General features: G+C 38.1%; 1 protein-coding gene across 2 annotated transcripts in view; it reads right to left on the reverse strand.

Annotated features, from left to right (window-relative positions):
- Nucleotides 1–947: 947 nt before the first annotated feature.
- EIPR1 (EARP complex and GARP complex interacting protein 1) overlaps nucleotides 948–19,731 on the reverse strand; it is a 114,150-nt gene continuing 95,366 nt past the window's right edge. The window contains exons 10-11 of one of the 2 annotated variants that reach the window (XM_030490928.1): nucleotides 3,272–3,368; nucleotides 948–1,394 (exon numbers count right to left, since the gene is read on the reverse strand). In XM_030490928.1, coding sequence (XP_030346788.1) covers nucleotides 3,293–3,368 — 76 coding nt within the window. In that variant the 3' untranslated portion in view covers nucleotides 948–1,394; nucleotides 3,272–3,292. The remainder of the gene's footprint in view (nucleotides 1,395–3,271; nucleotides 3,369–19,731) is intronic. The other variant, XM_030490929.1, reaches the window with a different exon arrangement.

The raw sequence follows: 19,731 nt of genomic DNA on the forward strand, positions 1-19,731 counted from the left end.
CCTCACAGATTAGATGAGATCAGAAACAAAGGTGAGAAGAAAATAAATGTTTCTTTTTTATCATGCCCTATTACAGTAAGCACCATCCTACCAGCCCAAAGGTATAAACACATAATACTAGTAAAGTCCCTTAATACTTCATTTTTTGAAAATATTTCTGTAACGTAATGATTTATAAAATTTAATAAATACAATTACTAACAAAATTTAATTGATTCTTGATTACAGTGAATTATATTTCTGAAACAATCAAACATCCTACAATTAAAAATAATTGATTCATTAGCACACCCTTACTAGACAATTACACAAATGCATTATTTATGTAATTAGATACATTTACAGTTCATTGTTCTACTTTCTATTCTATTGTTGCAAAGCTACAGAAGTAGCACCTTACTTTTTAATCTTCATTGCCTTCTATTGACATAGAGATAGCATTTATTTACCTAATTTCAAGTTAGAAATCAAAACCTGAAAGAGACTCAATGCCTACAAAGCCAGTAATTAAGGCTCATTTATTTGTCATACAGGTGAAAAGTAAGGGCAACAAAGTACTTTTCAGGAGAAATCTGCTTACTGAGATGAAAAAAAGCAGCTGTTAGCAACAGATTTTTGGAGGTTTCAAAAATATAAAGTATCTACATGCTAGGCTCTTGCTTAGATAAGAATTTAAGGGTAAGCATGAAAGAGAAGCTAGTGAAAAACTATTGTGATCAGAGCTGCGTTCAAGCCCAAAAGTAACTAATGGCCATGTACTTGTTACTCTAGTGTGGCATCAAAACCAGTGCAGAAGCCTTGACAGTCATGACAACACACTAAGGATCCCATTTTTAGATGTTGCAGTCCACATATTTTACCAACTTCACTTACATCTGTGAATGTCCAAACTTGCTAAGAAAATGTAATAAAACCCACAAACCAACCACAACCAAAACACGCTCTTCCCACCCCCCACCCCCAAAAAAAGCAAACCAAAAAACAAACTGCCCTGTTATCTAGCTATTCAGCTGAGTTATTCTGACTCTATTCTTATTACAGAAGAAGGTAACACATACTCTGTAGCATAATGGTATCCCTGAGTGCTAGATTACTAAACTTCAAGCTAATGTACCTTTACCATGTAACTCCAGTTGGAATTTCAACTACTTGCAGATGAATAGGGCTGAACAGGCTGCCTTAAACTCTTCTGAAATGAGCAGCCCATGACAAAACTGAGAATATTCTGCAGTGAACCTATACAGTTTTCTAGCCCTGTTGACCCTGCGCTGTTCTGAAAGCTACATATTTGACTTACCTGCAATCAGGGTAACCACCTTGGATTTTGATGACCTTCTTTTCCATCTTCTCCATACCATTCAATAGTGCTTTTTATTATTTAAGAACAGCCATATCTGGTCAGACCAACGAAGGACGGACAGATGTGTGAGAACTAGAAGGGGCATCTCTGGTCTGAGAAACAGGAGAGAAGAGGGAGGCATGCTGAAAGTTCACTGAGCAAGGCTGCATGGCCTGCCTGCTAATTGATGAGAGTACTGCAATAATTCAGGAGTCAAAAGAAGTGATTGAAGAGAAATGCAAAGACATTTTTGCTTCATTGGTATACTACCATTGTCCAATGGCCTCAGCAGACCAGAAAAAACATCTGCCAGACTTGTTCCCACCGGGCTCTGAAGCAATGGCTATTAAGAGCTCTCCTGGATCTCTCTGGACTAAATGTGGGGTGGGTGCCACACAATTTTGATGCCAGATTGCTGAAATAGTGACCAAATGAAAAATGCAAGCAACAAAAGTCTGCAAGTTTCTATGCCTAAGTTGCAGCAACCCTCATTTTCCACCAGTATTATACTTTGCTTCCACTTACTTCATAGAAATGTTTGTAATATTTATGTCATTGCTTGTCATGCATGCATTTGCATTAAAAAAAACCAAACCAAACCAAACACCAAAAAAACCCCACCAAAAACCCCAAAACAATCACAACGAAAACCCCCGAATATTAAAAGAGTGAGTTTATCTGTCTGTTGCTGGGTTTATCTTCCTTAAAGAAGGCTATGAAATAAAGCTCCCAGGATTAATATAGAAAAAGTCATAAAAATTACTTTTGTGGTAGAGTTCCCAAGCAAAACCCTTCTCCAGACTTCCATGGTCCTAGTGCATTTCTCACCAGGAGAGGTGAGAAGCTCTCCAAGAGCTCCCTAAGCTTCCACTTTCTTTGCTGAACAAATGGGGACAGAGCAGGATGCTAAGACATTCAGTAGTTGCTCATCCTTGCACTCCTTTAAAATTAGATATTGGGAATGGTAGGGAGTGCCAGGAAATAAGTGGCCATTGTTCCATCCACAGATGCAGCTAAAGATGCAGCTCGCTCCCTTGTGGTTCCTCAGATGCCATCACAAATGCTTCTTTCCAGCTTTTAAGATGCTCTGATGGTAATAAATCTTTACTCATTCCTGTAAGCCTGGGTGAATGGTCTAGACCTTGGGTGTCCCATGTGTTTCTTCTTTTGTGACATAAGCCAGCCAGCCACAGCCAGAAGAAGACAGTCAGAGAAAAAAAAACAGCAACAGGAATTCGAGGTGGAAAGGAAAAAACTATGATGATAATTTATCTCATTGTTCCCCAGCAGCCTTGATGCTGAAAGATATGCCCCTACTTAATTTGACAGCCAAGCATGAAAAGCATCATGCCAAAGAGAATTCCACCAGCCGTATTTTTCATAACAATGAAGGATGCACTCTCAGATCCTATGAAATGCATTAGCTATTTGAAAATGAACAAGGACTGGCCAGCTAGACACAGTAGAATCTGTCCATATATTACACCCACATCAGACACTGCAACTCCAAAACAGTTGAGGTCAGGAAGGCAATCAAGAAAACCCTTGGGCAAAACAGAAGATTTCTTGGAGAATCAGTTGACTACATTATAAAGCAAACACCAACCAACAAAAAAACAAACCAGAAGTATTTTTAAATGATCACACATTCAGCCCTGAGTCTTCTGGATTGAATTTAACAAAAGTGAACAGAAGTTTTATTTATTTGTCCAGCTTTTTTGATTGGTCTCCTCACTTTTCACAAGTTAAAAGCTTTTATTTTCTTATATTTATTTCTCTATGCTTACTAATGACTATAAAGCAAAGGAAAAAGAGCATCTACCACACTCTAGCACTTCTTTAAATTGGGTGTTTAGACTGAGTAGGAATTTCTAAGCCTCACTGAGGTTCAGAGTTACACAGCTCCAAAGAAACTAAAACATACTCATCTACCTTAGAGTCCAGTGTTATTCCTCATTTCATCTGGGCCTCACAGAACACGTCGAACTTCATCTGCAAAGAAGCACGGCTGCCTTCAAAGTCATTACATCTGAAAAATCAGAGGAAAGTTCTTCCAAGTGTGTTTATTTAATCCAAAACACTAACATGCTGTCAGCTGTTGAGCTGCTTCATTTAGCTGTCACAACAGACCATAGAGCACCACAGCGAAATGGACACTTCTGTGTATGACATCTGCCACTCTTCTATTAGCTGCTGCTTCACCACAAACATTTTATCTAATAATTAACTTGGCTAAGTGTACGCAACAGAGTAGAATTTTTATGCATTAAAACATCTGGGTTTTTGCACTGCAAGGTTCTGCCTAATGTAATGAAGTCCAAATAGAAGATTTTAAATTGCCATTTTTTGGCTGTGACATGAGAAGGATTCCCACAGAGAGATAACATGCCTCATCTACTTAGGAAAGCATACCTTCTGTAACAGAAGTTGAAAAGCCTTACCAAAAATATTAACACTGTAAGCTTTGATAGAAATAAAAATTCCTAGGAAAGTTTAATCTCTACAGGGCTGTTCTTGAATCCAAAGTATCTGCAACTCAGTGGGAAACAGGTTATATGAAAGCAATTTATAATGTGCTGCAGCAGAAGCAGAATAGGGTAGCCTTAATATCAAGGGGGGGGGAAATCATCACAGTAGACACCTTTGCAAAATTTAATCCTGAGAAACGTTGAGTTCTTGGGACTCTCACAAGAGCCTGTAAGAATCTCCAAGAATCAGCAGTTCTCAAAACCATATTGAAAGTCAGGAATTCTACTATCAAAAAATCTGGAGTTTGGTTTTCGAACTAACTAAAGCTCAAATGACAAAGTCTACTTGAATCAAATTTGCTGAAATTGCAAGCTAAATCACAGAACGCCACCAAGATACTCAAAAGTAGTACCTGAAAACTATAGGACTGCAGAGCAAGAAACCTTTCTCTTTCACCTGGAAATGATAAAGAACTGACTGAACGTGTATTTTCTCAGCTTTGTAACAAGTATAATATCTCCCCAGATTTAGTTAAGTAGCTGAAGCTACATTATTGCCTTTTAAAGACTAAAATAAAATATGTTTAAGGAATACATTGAAAATCTAAGTTCTCTGATATTTCCATCTCTTCTCCAATGGCCACATATAAAATACTGCTTTTGGCTTTTTCCAAATGCCTTGTCATTGGTCTCCAAGATAACCACCTTGCTTGGAAACAGAAACTAAGCAGAGAAAACCTACAGCTCTGCTCTGCATCTTTATACATATTTCAGAAATGTTTAAATTCAAAATGAAATTAAAAAGATAATGAAAAGCATTCTTTCCTAAGAAAGCAAAACATACTTTGCTGGCAGTTCCTTTGGAGGGCATCCCTCAAGCCCTGCTACAATGATGCCCCAAAGATGCACCTGATTAGACTACTGGAATTATATCCTTTGGGAATCTGCAATCAGCAAGGCCAGGGAAGAACCAGTAAGTCGTCCCTGCAATAAGGTTCTCCATCCCTTCCATTTACACAGCTCTGAAGCTGGCAGAGAAACATAAGCCTCACTTAAGAGGGATATCTAGCCTCTTCGTTATTCAGAAGTAGAAAGAAACATGGCTGTTGTGGATTTAATTTCTGAAGTGTACATTTTAAGGCCAAACTTTTCATAACTAAAAGATGCATATTTTCCTGTGGGCCCTGAAAATAATTTTCGTGTACCAATGCTACAACTAGAGGCAACGCCAAGCATACCCTTAAAATCTCCTTAGACTATTAGTCATTGTTATTACTTTATTGCAGTTTTCTTCAGCAGAACTACAGCAGGGATATGCTTGGTGCATTATGTTTGTTAAATATATTACCACTGAAATGTTTTATCTTAATAATTTGTTGGAAAACTGAATTATAGTGACTTAGAATGGACTTTGCAAATGTTCCTAAGCAATTTATAGGGTGAAGCTCCAGGAAAAAAAACCCAACAACCCAAAGCCCAAAAAAACCAAACAAAAAACCCCCAATATTTTAGTTAGGTTTGTTTTTCAATTTACTTTGGTGCTTCTGAAAAAACAACAAAGGCAGTGCAGATGTTGCACAAATGTCTGCATCTAACATAAGTGAAGACCCTTTTATTTTGATGTAGATATATCCTCTGCTTTACTACAGTCTTGCCACTCAGGGACAGATACAGCCCCAACTTAAAAGGAGTATGCCAGGCTGTCTGATGCTAATTGGACAGCTTAGCCTTCTTAGTCCTTCCCTTCCCTGTAAATCCGCGTCTGTTTCAATGAACAAACCCACTATTTCAGCTGCATTGATGAAAACTGTTTAACAGTCATCACAGAAGTAATTCTAGGTTTATACTATATGTATTTTATATACAGGCACAAATTAGAGTAGAATTTGCTCCAATGTTTTTCAAAGATCGACATAGCTGAAGCTCTGCATTCATACATTTTCAAGGCTCTTGCTAGAGCGTGGGTTTTCAGCAGCTGCACAGCGCTGCAAGTTGGCATAAGTTCTTGTTATACTGTCATGGGCTAAACTCAAAATCCTAGTTTAACATTGATGGCAAACTACAATTAGTACTGTTCCTACACTAAAGAAAATAAGCCATGAAATCCATCATTTTCATAGCCACATAAAAATTTACCATGAAAATGTTCAGCTTCACCAACTTCTGCTCACTCCTGCTATTTTTTTCCTTTGGATTTTGTATGAACTGCTATCTTTTATGAAGGGAAAAAAAAAAAAAAGCCAGAAAACCAAATTTGTATAAAATTTTAGAGTGGGGCAAAACTTCTGTAATTTCCAATTCCTCTACATGTTTGTGGACGTAGCAACAAAAACATACAGACATTCCAGGTGACAAGTAACGTTCACCTAATTAAATAACCGTCTTGGACATGAGCTAGCATCAGATATTCAGAGAGGGACACAGCAAACCTATACATTGTAAATGTATGTTTTAGTTGTTTGTGTCCTGACACAAGAAAAGGAATTTATCTAATGCAAATATTCCCATTATTCCTACAACAATGTAATACACTTTTGACCCCTGCTTCAGCATCTTCCTGCAATGAGCTATACGACTAATATAAACATATCTTTTAAAAAACATCACAACAGTAGAAAATTTTACCTTATTTTTCCAAATTTGCCTCATTATCTGGAGTACTTTTTAAATCCTTGGAAATTTACCGAATAATCTTGCACTTCATTGCAACAGTGAAGCCAAACTATTTTCCACAAGAAATGTGTTTGCACCGTAAAAGCCTTTTAAGTGTTGTTTGAGTGTCTTGTAATAATTGAAGTTCCTTATCACATAATCCAGTTCTAGGTCTAAGTATGTTCTTCTATGCCTGACAGTTCTCTTCCAAGATTATATTTGAACATTCAGAACATAATAGTCTAATTATACATAATTTTAAATATATGTCTTCTGTGTCCTTCATCACTGATACGGTCACATCCTATCTTCTGCTCCAGTTTCTTTCTTCTTGGAAATTACAAGCAATTAGGGTTCAGTATAACAGGGCTGTGTGTTCAGAGGTGGAAAAGACAGGAAATTCATTAGTTTGCAACTACCACTAATTTACTAATACTTTCCATGGCCTGACGTGTTTGGGTAAAAAATGGAAGAAATTCCTGAAGGGATATAAAGAACGGTCAATAAATGTCATAATACTCAGAAGACCAATGATGACAAACAGTACCACCACAGCCATCTGCTTGTTCTGTGTCTATCTGCAGCTGTGAGCCATGCCCAGTTAGGAATCTCAATACCTTGGCCATAGTCCTGCACCATACTTGAATGAAGAGACACCAGTACCTGTGTTCCAGTGAAGGCTGTGAAGGAGATGTCTGATTCAATGAGACCTGTCAGTATAAATTTTTAGCAAGAAGGAAACGAGAAGGAAAGCTAACGAATATGGTCAGATATATATTTGTGATCAGGAGGATGCCAAAGGATACAAAGGCCACTATAACAAACCGCTCAGCTGTACAGAACAGGAGTCATGTATAAAATAACCTAGCGATTGCACAGGGTTAATAGTATCATCTAAAGGCCAGAGACTGTTACAAACAGAAGCCAGGAGTTTAAGAACAAGTACTTTACCTTGGGACTGAAACCTATGGGCATATCTGACCTTTCATCCTTGAAATTAGGCATTAACTGCCATTCTCAATGCACATAAAAGAATATTAAAATAGAGTTGTCAGCATGGGAGAGAACTAATAACTGAGGACACAAATTCTGCCTATCTCCATGTAGACGGACAGAAGTGTTGTAGGAGACTAGCCTTGCTAAATCGTGACTTCCTCATTGACCTCAAACACAGGAAAGGAGTTTACCAACCAGGTCAGATCACCAAAGAAGAGCATAAAAGAATGGCACAAGCAGCTGGAGCACAAGAAAAAAGGTCAAGACACAAAACATGACCATAAGAAACAAAGGAACCCTATGATCACAGTTGAGCAGAGACCAGGTCAGGCTCACTTCTGAAATGGATCTGCCCATAACCTGCCCTTAAAGTAAGTGCTCCAGTACACCGAAGTGCTTTCATTAAATATCTAAACATGAAGTAGTACAATGTTTTGGTTTTTTTTTTTAATGGGAAAGTCTCAGACTGGTTAAATAATAAAGATATAAAAAGCTTTGATAACAAAGCTCTTTTCTCCATATCACATCCTTACAGACTAAGGATTTCCTCTTCAGCCTTGTTGTAATTCAGCAGCCACAAAGCCCTTTCCAGGTGTATAAGTACTTCAGCCTTCTCCTGGCCCCTGTGTGCCTGTTACCTGCCTGTCTCCCACTCTCCTCATTTGTTCTGTTTTTAAACCTATCTGCCAGAGTCTACCTTCCAGATATGTGTCCCTTTTGAGCATGTTCTCAAGAAAGGAGCAATCTCCTTCTCCAGAGATTTCCATACAATTCCAAATTCAAGCAGCCACAAGAAGGGAACTATGCACACTATTAAACACAACATAAAATATCTGTGTGGTAAGCTGTAAACAAATAAATAAAGCAGATATCAGCCTTTTCAACTAGAAAGGCTACATTAGCCAACTAGTCAGAGAGAACAAAGAGATGATGCAGAGAAAACCAGAGGGTTTAATGACTTTGTGCATTAGTCTTCATGAAGGAGACCTACTAGTGTTAAGCAGAATTAATAGGAACAACAGTCAGAGCTCAACTGAGAACAGAGATAATTACATTTTTCAAATTTAGTTGACCTGACAAATATCATCTAAGAGATATAAAAAAAAAAAAAGTTGAACTGACATGAAAACTGACAGCAGCTCTGTGATGTCTCATAGAAGACAGGTGAAAGGGCAAGTGTATTGGCCATACTTAGAAGAGGAGGAAAGAGAAGCTGAGAAACCACAGACGACTCAAGCAGAACTTTGGATTCAAGAACATTTCTGGATGAAGCAAACCACTGTGTGCAGCTATATGAGAACACAGACATAAGCAGCAATCAATACAGATTTGTTAAGAACAAGCTGACAGAACCATCCAATCCTCCTGTGTGTGGCTAATAGGCCTTTTTAGTAGAAAAGGAGTAATTGTCATACATCTTGACTTCAGTAAGTTATGATGAAATCTGAAAACAGAAATTAGATAACTGTACCCACAGAGGACCAATGTTTCACTGTCAAATAGAAAGACGTAGTGAGTGGTGCTTCAAAGGGTCTGTCCAGCGTCCAGTCTTTTTTAGTGTTTCTCTTAACAACCTAGATGATAGCTAGAAAAAATATTCTTGACAGTTTAAGAGGGATTGCAAGTTGGAGGACTGGAGAAGGATTCAAATAGGTTTTAACAAGCTGGAGAAACAGCAATTACTCAATCTACAAATATAAGATATGGAAAAGCTAGTTAGTAACTGTTCTGTTTAAAAAAAACTTTTAAGAAAATGGAGGGACTGTTGTCAACTAGGCACTATTCCCAATCTATGAATCGCAAGCATAACACTATCCAATGGTTTTGGATATTGAAGGAAGATGTGAACAAAAGACAGTGAAAAGAAAGAGCAACAAGAACTATCAGAGCTGGAAAACCTGAGCCACAAAATAGGAAAAAAGGAAAAAAAATAATCTGTTCTCCATACCAGTGATGGACAGAACAAGTAGTAATGGGCTCAAATGCCAACCAGCAAGATTCAGGATAGAGATTTTAGGAAACCCATTCCAAGAAGAATAACAATGAGACACTGGAATAGATTGTCAATGGAAGCTATGGGGTTTCCCTTACTGATGATCTACAAAAAAGTAATGACAATCTGATCCTACTTGGGGTTCAAGAATGGCTTCTCCAAGTCTCTTCCAAGGCAGTTTTCCAAAACAGTAAACTACTGTCTCCTGTCTTAAGGGCATCCTGTCACACATGTACATTTCCTTCTTATAAACACCATCTGTTGTACAATGGACATTGATTCAACAGTTTTCATTCTAAAAGACTGGGTTTATGGATGTGGTAGTTCCAAACACAGGCAAACACTGTTTGCATCTTTGAAACCAAAAGTAAGAAAAAAAGTCCCATCCTGCCAAAAAATATATAGATGAGACACACATTTCAGTTTTGCTCATTTAGCGAATGAAACCTATTCCCCAATCATTTTACCCTTTCTACTAATGTGTTTTCTAGTAAGGGTTTGGTTCTAACTGCTAAGTATGACTCTCCAATATGATTTAATTTCCAGCTGTAAGACAGGAATCATTAATAGACTTTACCCCAGGATTTTCCCTGATGATGACCTGTTGCTGTAGAAGTCAACCTCCAGAGCAAAACTGGAAAGAAGTAGTACTATACCATTAATCACATCATTAATACAGCCCTAATAAGCTGAGGTTCATAACTTCCGGGTGCCGATGAATTGAGTCAGATAAACTCGCTCTGCCCAATGTTTTAATCAACTGCAATGTTTGCTGAAGGCCATGGTAGCATAGCTTATAAAAATATAGATGCTTTATTCATTTTACAAGTGAAAACACAAACTAAGAACTGATCAGACTCAACTTCAATCCATGGAATGCATCAAAGAATTTGTAGACAAAGATAAGATGCTCCAGCAAAGCTTCATTATTTCATTAAAATTGTTCCGAAGTAATTTCCAAGTATCAGGAAGATACAATACCATTCCTTGTTAAGCCTCAAGACTTCTCTCCCCAGAAAATCCTGACAGATATCCAACTAAGTTAATTTGGTTGAGGTTTGGCACACTATTCTGTATTGTGGTATCTATACCAGGTACATCACGAGCAAGCAGTATCATGGCAGCTCAAAATAACATGAGGTAAGAATAGAAAGGAAGGGGGAAATTAGTTACAGAGAAGACATGACAGGTGGAGCCTAACCTTCAGACAGAGATTTCCAAAATAATTACACTCAATTATTCACCCATCAGCAGAAGTGCCTGCTGAAGAGCATGAGAGTCCTAAGGAAAAAGAATTGCTACTCAACATTTTCCTTATGTATCAGACTAGAACACACTCTGTCACAAATATTCACAGATATTCTCATACTGTTTTTTTCTCCCACTGCTGGTCTGAGTGGCAAGCTGCCATCTGAAAACTGTATCATTAGGCACCAAGTTTTTTGCTTTATGTTTTTCTGATGACAACTGAATTCTCTCTGGTTATCCTCCATTTTGGTTTAAAACAGAGGACAACTGGGATTTTGTATATAATCATAGAATCGTTAGGGTTGGAAAGGGCCATAAGATTATCTAGTTCCAACCACCTGCCATGGTCAGGGATGCCTCCCACTAGACCAGGTTGCTCAAGGCCCCATCCAACCTGGCCTTGAACACTGCCAGGGATGGAGCATTTGCCACTTCTTTGGGCAACCTGTTCCAGTGCCTCACCACCCTCACAATAAAGAACTTCTTCCTTATATCTAACCTGACATTCCCCTATATAAGTCTGAAGCCATTACCCCTTGTCGTATCACTGCAGTCCCTGATGAAAAGTCCCTCCCCAGCATCCTTGCAGGCCCCCTTCAGATAATGGAAGGCTGCTATGAGGTCTCCACGCAGCCTTCTCTTCTCCAGGCTGAACAGCCCCAGCTCTCTCAGCCTGTCTTCATATGGGAGGTGCTCCAGCCCTCTTATCATCCTCGTGGCCCTCCTCTGGACTTGCTCCAACAGCCCCATGTCATTTTTATGTTGAGGACACCAGAACTGTATGCAGTACTCCAAGCAGGGTTTCACGAGAGCAGAGTAGAGGGGCAGGATCACCCTCCTTCGACCTGCTGGTCATGCTTCTTTTGGTGCAGCCCAGGATACGGTTGGCTTTCCGGGCTGCAAGCGCACACTGAAGCCGGCTCATGTTCAGTTTCTCATCAACTAACACCCCCAAGTCCTTCTCACTTATTCAATTTATTTAAATAGAGAACTGGTTATAAGACACATTTGGTCCACAAAAGAATTTCATTCATAGTAACTGCCAACTTCAGTGAACATTTCTATTATTGACAATCCTGAAAACTCTTAAGATACAGTTTTGTTCCAGCAAATGACTACAAAAAAATCCACCCTTCTCCCCCACCCCGATCCAAAAGGCTATGTTTTCATACTGCAAGGTTTCTTTCTCAATTATTCCTAGCCCCACAAAGTAATCTGGAAATCAGCCTTTAGTACAGATGCGTTAGGAATAACGAAGATGATGTGATCATAAAGTGCTTTATAAATAGTTAATAAATGACCAGAATAATTTCTCCTAGTCATTTTCCAGAGTAAAATTGCCATTTAACTGCTACTATAATTCTAATAAAACAAAAGCATACACTAGAAAGAGTCCAGCTCTTCCCCATAGCTACAGAAATCTGGCACAATTGAAAATGGAAAAAAATAAAACAAAATAAAAATTAAAAAAAAAATACAATAAAATACCTACTGAGCTAAACAAGGAACAAGTCTAGAAACAGTGCCATATGATGCCTTTTTGAACACAAGACGTACTCTAAAATGTTGAGTAATTCCGAAATGTAGCTATACAGCTTTTTCCATAGCAATTTTTGTTTATTAAGTATGCCTGTTTACAGAACTACAGATTTTCTTTTAAATCCCTGTCTGCTATTTTAATCTATTTTTGGACTTAAATGCTGTTAATTAAAATTCCTAATACTGAAATCAGTGGAGCTCTTTTCTGAGCTTCCCTCTGAGACAAAAGAATGGATGTCTTTAAGTTCAGTTCATTTACTGGATTCTGATCACAGGACAGAGGTAATCTCAGTTCCTCAACCATCCTATGTCTAGTGAAAAATATTGTCTAGAGGGAAAGATATTATATATTTACACTGGGATAATAGGAAAGAAGTTAGCTTGCAAATCTCCCCACATTTATTCCTTCTGGCTGTACTTAGGATCAGAAGGAGGAAGCGAACTAAAGATGTCGAGCAATGTAATTCTAACTCCCAAGCACCCAAGGAGAATTTTGCTGGGCTGAATACGCTCTCTCCAGGTCTCACAGCAATATTAACCTGATCAAACAGCACAAGGAGTCTAACTATTCAACTTGTTTTGTATTCAGTGTACACTCTCCTAATTATTTCCAATTACCATGCTTTTTCTCTGGAAACAGATAGTGCTTGTCTGTGCTTGGAACCTATTAACATTGTTGCCTCAGTCACTGGAAAGATAGTGGCTACATTTCTGTGCATGTATCTGTGGATGCAAGACCTGATTGCATTGAAAATGTGCTTGACTTGCCTGAAACTTGCAGTTTCACTCTCTTCAATGAACAGATTTGGCTCATTTTCCCAAACAATGAAGAATCACCCTCTCTCTTTTTCCAGTAGCATCATGGAGCTTTCTTAAAAGAAGCCAGTGGATGTTTTGAGTTTGCTAATCAGGTCTTTTGTGTCTAGCCAGATACTTTTATGCGCACATGACAGAGGCATCTAAGTGCATTTTCCAAATGTTAGTTATTTACACATCTATCATTCTCCTAAAACAGTCACTCCTAATCTGCATGTTAAAACATATATGTGGAATAAGCAAACTTCAATCAACACAATATCAAAAGAATAATAGATAGGTCTTCAAACTACTGTCTATAACCTCACTCAACATCACATTTACAGATGTGATATTATGCTTATGTTTATATAATTTATATCATATTTATATGGTGGTATAACTCCTCTCTCTTTCTTAGTTGGATGTATCTGGATGAACTTTTGATTATATTGTGCCACTCCACTCAGTAGAGCAAGCTTGTTTATTCAGTTTAGAAGATAATCTGATTGATGCCTTAAGGTGGGTATTAGAGAGACCTGGTTATAAAGAGTCTCCCTCTCATTTTGCTCATTTTCTCTTGGATAAAATCAAGGTCTGCTCAGGATTTCTGGAGAAACCTTTACTCCCATGTATAGACGTGATTCACTTCAGCTTGTCCTTATAAACAACACAGATTTGCTAAGCAAAAGAAGCTTGCATAATTTTGACAATAGATAATGGGTTCACTTTTTCTACAGTTAAATTCTTACCACATATTATCTCCTTGAGAGAACTGTATTTCAACTGACAAAGGGCGTTGCCTCATAGGCAAATTTTAATATATTTGAGACCATAAACATAAAAAGGAGACCACAAGTAATAGATAACCCTTCAGGAGGTGATGAAATTACTGTACAGGGTACTTTAAGAACCTCTATGAGGAAAGGTATCACTAACATGAAGATAACTAGCAACTTAAATAGTTGACTTTGTATGTGAGTACATTATTAAAACCTTTCCTGTGTTGTAAAAATAGGAATCTACCAAATTCTTTTTGGATGGATTTCTAAAAGCATTTCCAATGGCTAAACACAACAGAATTTATGTCAGAAAAAAAATGAATAAGCTGAGACATTTAAAACTGCTGACTATCTTCAAAGCAGGAAGACAGGAATTCAAGTATACTGTTTTAATGTTGTTAGTTGTGAATACTGCAGATTTCTGTAAGACATCAGCCAAGAACTATTCACGTACAAGTAACTAAAATCCATTTTTCCCAAGAAAGGGGATCACATTCAGAGGACTGCCTGATAACTAGTCAGGCAGCTGAATTCGACTTTTGATTAACACTACTCACTGTTAGTACAAAACACTGAGCTGTACCATTTTGTTTTCTGATTAGTACATTTTAAGAAATAAAAAGTTCTCCTTTTTTAGTGTCTTCTGATGAGCACTTCAGATATGTACCTTCCTATGAAAAGCTGTAGTCTTTAGCAAAATGTACTGCTTGCTAAGAGATCTGGATGCATTAACAAAGAATTGTGAACATTGACCAGTGCCTTGCTTTCCTATCTAAACCTGATGCTTCTATATTAAACAACTCATCTTAGCATCAAGAATGATTTATCCGATTTATAACAAAAGTTAAAATGTTTTTTTAATTAATTTCAAGACATTTAGAATAATAATAAAAAAGAATGCCTCACCAATACTCCTGGTTTAACATGCCTCAAATCATTAAGTACAGGCACTAAACTCACTATACAAAAGCCATAAAAAATTCCACCAGTAAACTGTAAGACCTTTGGTTTCTCCTGCACTGTCAAGACATGCCAGGTAGCTTTCATGTACCTATACTGCAGCAAGGCTGAAAAATAGATTATGGTGACAGAGTAGTACAAATCACCACAGAGCAGCACAGTGGTCAGAGCAGTAATAAACATGCAGTTGCCTTCACTGTAACTCTGATGGCCCAGAGAGCAGAGGTTGAGGAAGGAAAAGGGCAAAAGTCTCTATTTAGCTTCAGCTTGCTGAACAAGGAAATGTTAATTCTTTATCTTGCTTTGCCCAGTGTGGTACCTCAATATAATTATTACACCTTTCTAAAAAAAACCCCAAACAAGTGAAGCCAGAGTGCCTGCTCAGACTACTAGCATCAAGGGAAATCATTCCTAATTCCCACACTTTCTAATGTAAATTCAGTATCCAGGCATTTACTGCTGAGAACTACGTATTAACAAACAAGCAACCAGTGCTCTGAAGCAAGCCTGAGTACTGTCTAATAGGCAGGGAGCTCTGTGCATCCCAGTAATGCAGCATGTGCCAATATGCCATATGATCTATTCTTTACTACCAATGTTCTTTCATTGTCTCTGGCAAACAGTTGCACTTTACCACTAGCAGGAGCTGCTGCCTCACACAAAGGCAAGACCTAGCTGCTCATCTGATTTTCCTAAGAACAGCAGTTCCCACCTCACGTCCCTGCCCAGGAGAAGCAGCCACCTCACACAGGAGCGAGCTGGAACACTGCCTTTACATGAGAAAGTAACTCCTCAACGTGGCACCACACCTCTTCCCTTTTCCACCTCTTCTGCACTGGTTCCACCTTTATCACATAATAGATCACACTGACAAAACCAAGATACTGAAAACATATGAAGAACTTTGTTCTTACTGAACAAAATATGCAGTTCTTATTCTCATTCCGCTCAGTTCCTATTTATAAACTTTTATTATTTAAAATGCATGGCTTCCTGCTCATCTGCCCCCAGTTCACAATGAAAACCTCTACAATCTTCCATGGACAACCACACCTTATAGGTATTCTCCAGATTCTTCTCAGAATTTCTTCTTCCATACTCTATCTATCTCCCACTTTCACCATTGGATTGTTGACATCCCAGGCAATATCTTAGAAAAGTTCCTCACTTAAATATCTTAGTTTCGTGTTTCATCTTTGTTACATATTAAATACTTCTTCCAACACAATGGCCTTCATTTACTGGTGCTGGCATTTCAAGTCGGGCAGAGTTTTATTTCCAACGTTTGGCCAAGCACTTCTACCTCCCAAAGGGTGCTTATATTTAGGTAATACTCTGTCTTTCCTGTGTCACTATTTTTTTTTTCTTTTAATTGTTTAGTATATACAACTAAAGAAAATGATGGCTATTCCTCATTGCATGAGAATTTACCTAGCTGCACATAACACTCTTACTGTAAAGTGACTGCTCATATAACTTTCTATTCCTGAAGGAATGTCAGCTGAGGAAAAAAAAAAAATAGGTTTTTTTTTTTAAAAGAATATTAAAATAGAGTGGTAACATCTAATCAAAGAAAGTTTTTATGGGCATCCAAGGAAAAAGGGCTTCTGCTGATACATCCCTACTTTACCACACAGCCTGGAATCCACTTGAAACCAACTGTTAAAAATGCATCTTCTCTTTAAGTATAAAACTACCATATACAGCAAAAGTTCTCCCTACTAATTCTCCCATTCCACAGACTTTTTTGTGCATACCAAAGAAAAAGGAAAAACAATGATAGACTCCAGAACTGGGAATTGTGCAAGGAGAAATTCTAACAGAATGCATATACAAGACATTGTAAGCTCTTAAATGAAGGTTGTTCTGTTGTTTGGGTTTTTTTTTAATGGAGGTAGAATATGCAGAAAAATACAAGCCAGATTGTTTTTACATACTGGCATGATAGAAATAGATGTGTGTTGTTTTAATATATATAATTCTGAGGTTTGATTTCAACTCTTTCATTCAATTTTGAAAGTTCTAAACTTTAGGTTTTATAGAAAACCTGATAAAAATAAAACTTGTTGCTTTTATTTACTATATTTTTTTAATGGAAAAAAATATCAGAATGCTAATACGGATCAGAATTTTCCCACATGCTCTTTTAGCAAAGTAGAGGCAAAACTGAAAAAATTTTACAAAGAATTCAAATTTAAGGAGCACTTTTTCAACAGCAAACTTCCCTATGCATTGTCTTATAAGCAAATTCACAACTGGTGAGCAAACCTCTCCTTTAAGAGCAACAACTGCTGGCTTGGCATATCCCAGATCGACCTGGATGATTTGGGCTTCAACTTGTTTGCTAGGTATTGGGACAAAAGTTTACTCACACCATTAGAAGTTCAGGCATGCCTCTTTATCAACAGATATAGTATAAGTCACAAAACAAGCTGACATGTACCACCTTAGATATATTTCCATTCCTAGCTGGTGTCCTTTTGAACCAGTTAGGAAAATGGCATTCCCTGCTGTAGGCTTGGCTTTGCCTCTCACAGCAATGCCTTCAGAACTGAAATAGAATAGGCTACAATAGGACCAAACTGATTCTGCAGATGCAGGACAGTGAGTATGTGCATCAGGAATAATCAGTGGTGAACTGAGTTTTGCCTCCCAAGCCTGAGGTACTGGTTTACTGACAGAAATGGAGAGGACAAAAAGAGCTAATTGAAAAGAGGACCCAAAGTCTTAGAGTCAGGCTCGTTGCTCTGCTCCCCGCTGGAAGCACGAGGGGCGCAGGCCAATGACTACTTTGGGTAACATTGGCCTCCCTCCTCTTAGTGCTAACAGCCTTGCCTCAACTCAGCTTCTGCTACCAAGAAGAGGTGCAGCAAGCCTGGCTTTTTGGAGCCCTGGACTACACACAGCTGTGAGCCTCCTTAAGATGTTTTGCCACCTTCAGCAAATATCTACCCCAAACATTGCCTCAACACCCAATGACTGTGGAGCCGAGCCTTGGGTCAGGGCCTCAGGGAAGCACCACAGTTCAAACTTCAGCAGCCACATGCTGGAAGAGCAAATTAGAGTATTGTATCCAAACATTACATCCTAGAACAGCCAGCTACGGCCTCCACAAACTTTTGAAGCTGGAACTGGAAGAGAGAGACTAATGTGAGCTAGTGTGAATCATTTATCCCAGCTAGGGTATGATTATATCATTCTGCTTGACAATGTGACATAGAGGGGGCAATGCAATATCCATTTCACAGTGAGGCCGGTATGACATGGCTACTATGGATGGTTAGGCTACTTAATTTATGCTTCAGAACTCATCTGGATTCATTAAGCATTTCCTACTACATTCAGCCTTGCTATAGATAGCTGCTTATAAAGGTTATAAGAAATAAACACTTTAGGCATGGGCAATTTATTTCTTCCTTCAACCTGGCTATCTTTTGTGAAATTGCATGGTATAGGCCAGTAACTACAATATCTAATTTATAGAAAGCATGAAAACCAAAGACTTCAAACTGTTGCAGAATGGCAGAGAGCTGCAAATATGTTAGAGGAAGAATGAAAACAAACAAACAGAACAAAAAGAAAACTCTCAAGGCACTGAAGGTGCCCCAAAGAGTGAAGATTAATGTTTTATATTGTTTATATATTTTCAAGAATGCTTTCAAGAAAGGCACTTAGCTCTTTCTGTGCTTTTTGCATTTGAAAATAATTAACCATGGGGTGAGCTTTTTAAAGAAGACAACAAGGCAAACATTTCCTGAATTCTTACAAAGTGAAAAGGTAAATATGCGAAGACTTGACTGGAACGAAATAGAATCCCTCAACTCTAACTGCGTTGTTTGCTGTCCTTTAAAACCAGGCTAACCCAGTGTGCAGTTCATTAGTATTCTAATTGTCAAGTAGCGCTCAGTGGTCGTCTCAGGCTGTCTGATTAAAAACTAAACAAAATTAATTTTTTTCCATTGCCAGATGCACTGTCTTTTTTTTTTTTTAATTAAACTCCCTTCCCAACACTTGAAATCACATACCATCATAGCAGAGCAGTAACTGACCGTACTTTGCAGAAGTAGATCATGAAAGACTACTTAATTCTAAATTACAATGCAGAGGTTTTATTCTTACAATGCATTGCTGTTCTTCTGTTCATTTCACCTGATCTTTCTGTTCTCCAAGGATGAAAGAAAAACTGATGGGACTGTGATCACAGAGCATGGCAAACAGCTTCATGACCTACAACCAGCTATGGAGCACACAAGACAGCTTGCTTCTATTTCTAAATAGACACTGTGCTTTGGTAAGGATGTTCTTGCAGACATGATCTTGGCTGCTGAACCGATTCAGACATTTAAAGGTAACATCTGGGCACTAGCCGTCTAACTACTCTCTTCCACTTATACATTTATCTACCATAAAACTGTATCGACAGGTGTTTCCCTGAATCATGATACCATTAATAAACATCAACAAAATGTAATGCTTCTATAATACTAAAAAGGACGACCTAAAAACTGAGTTTCTGGACAGAACCTCAGCACCCTGGGGTACATTTTCAGGAACATCCACAGACATATTCTGCTAACTTTACCTGAGTAAATCACTTTAATTATTTTGTGCCTTTGTTTTCTGTTATTATAGCGGGGATCATTCTTTGTCTCTGTTACAGTTGGATGTTATGCAAACAAAATTAATCGTGTTATGTGTACAGACATTGTAGTTGTAGAGGACAAAATGAATTCTACATTCAGAATACCAAGATTAACAGGACCCAGAGCATTCCCAAGACACAAGAAAAATATACAGTTATCATTTTAAGCTACAGCCAGCTAGAATAACATGCCAATCAGACTGATGAATGACACAAGAGGAGTCATGTTAGACTCAGGGTTTATTGAAGATTAGACCACGCCCTCTTGTTTTATTCATGTTAAGTATGCTGTCAGTGACACCAACTATGGTACTTGT

This window comes from Strigops habroptila, chromosome 6 (assembly GCF_004027225.2).
Source record: "Strigops habroptila isolate Jane chromosome 6, bStrHab1.2.pri, whole genome shotgun sequence".
Lineage (NCBI taxonomy): Eukaryota > Metazoa > Chordata > Aves > Psittaciformes > Psittacidae > Strigops > Strigops habroptila.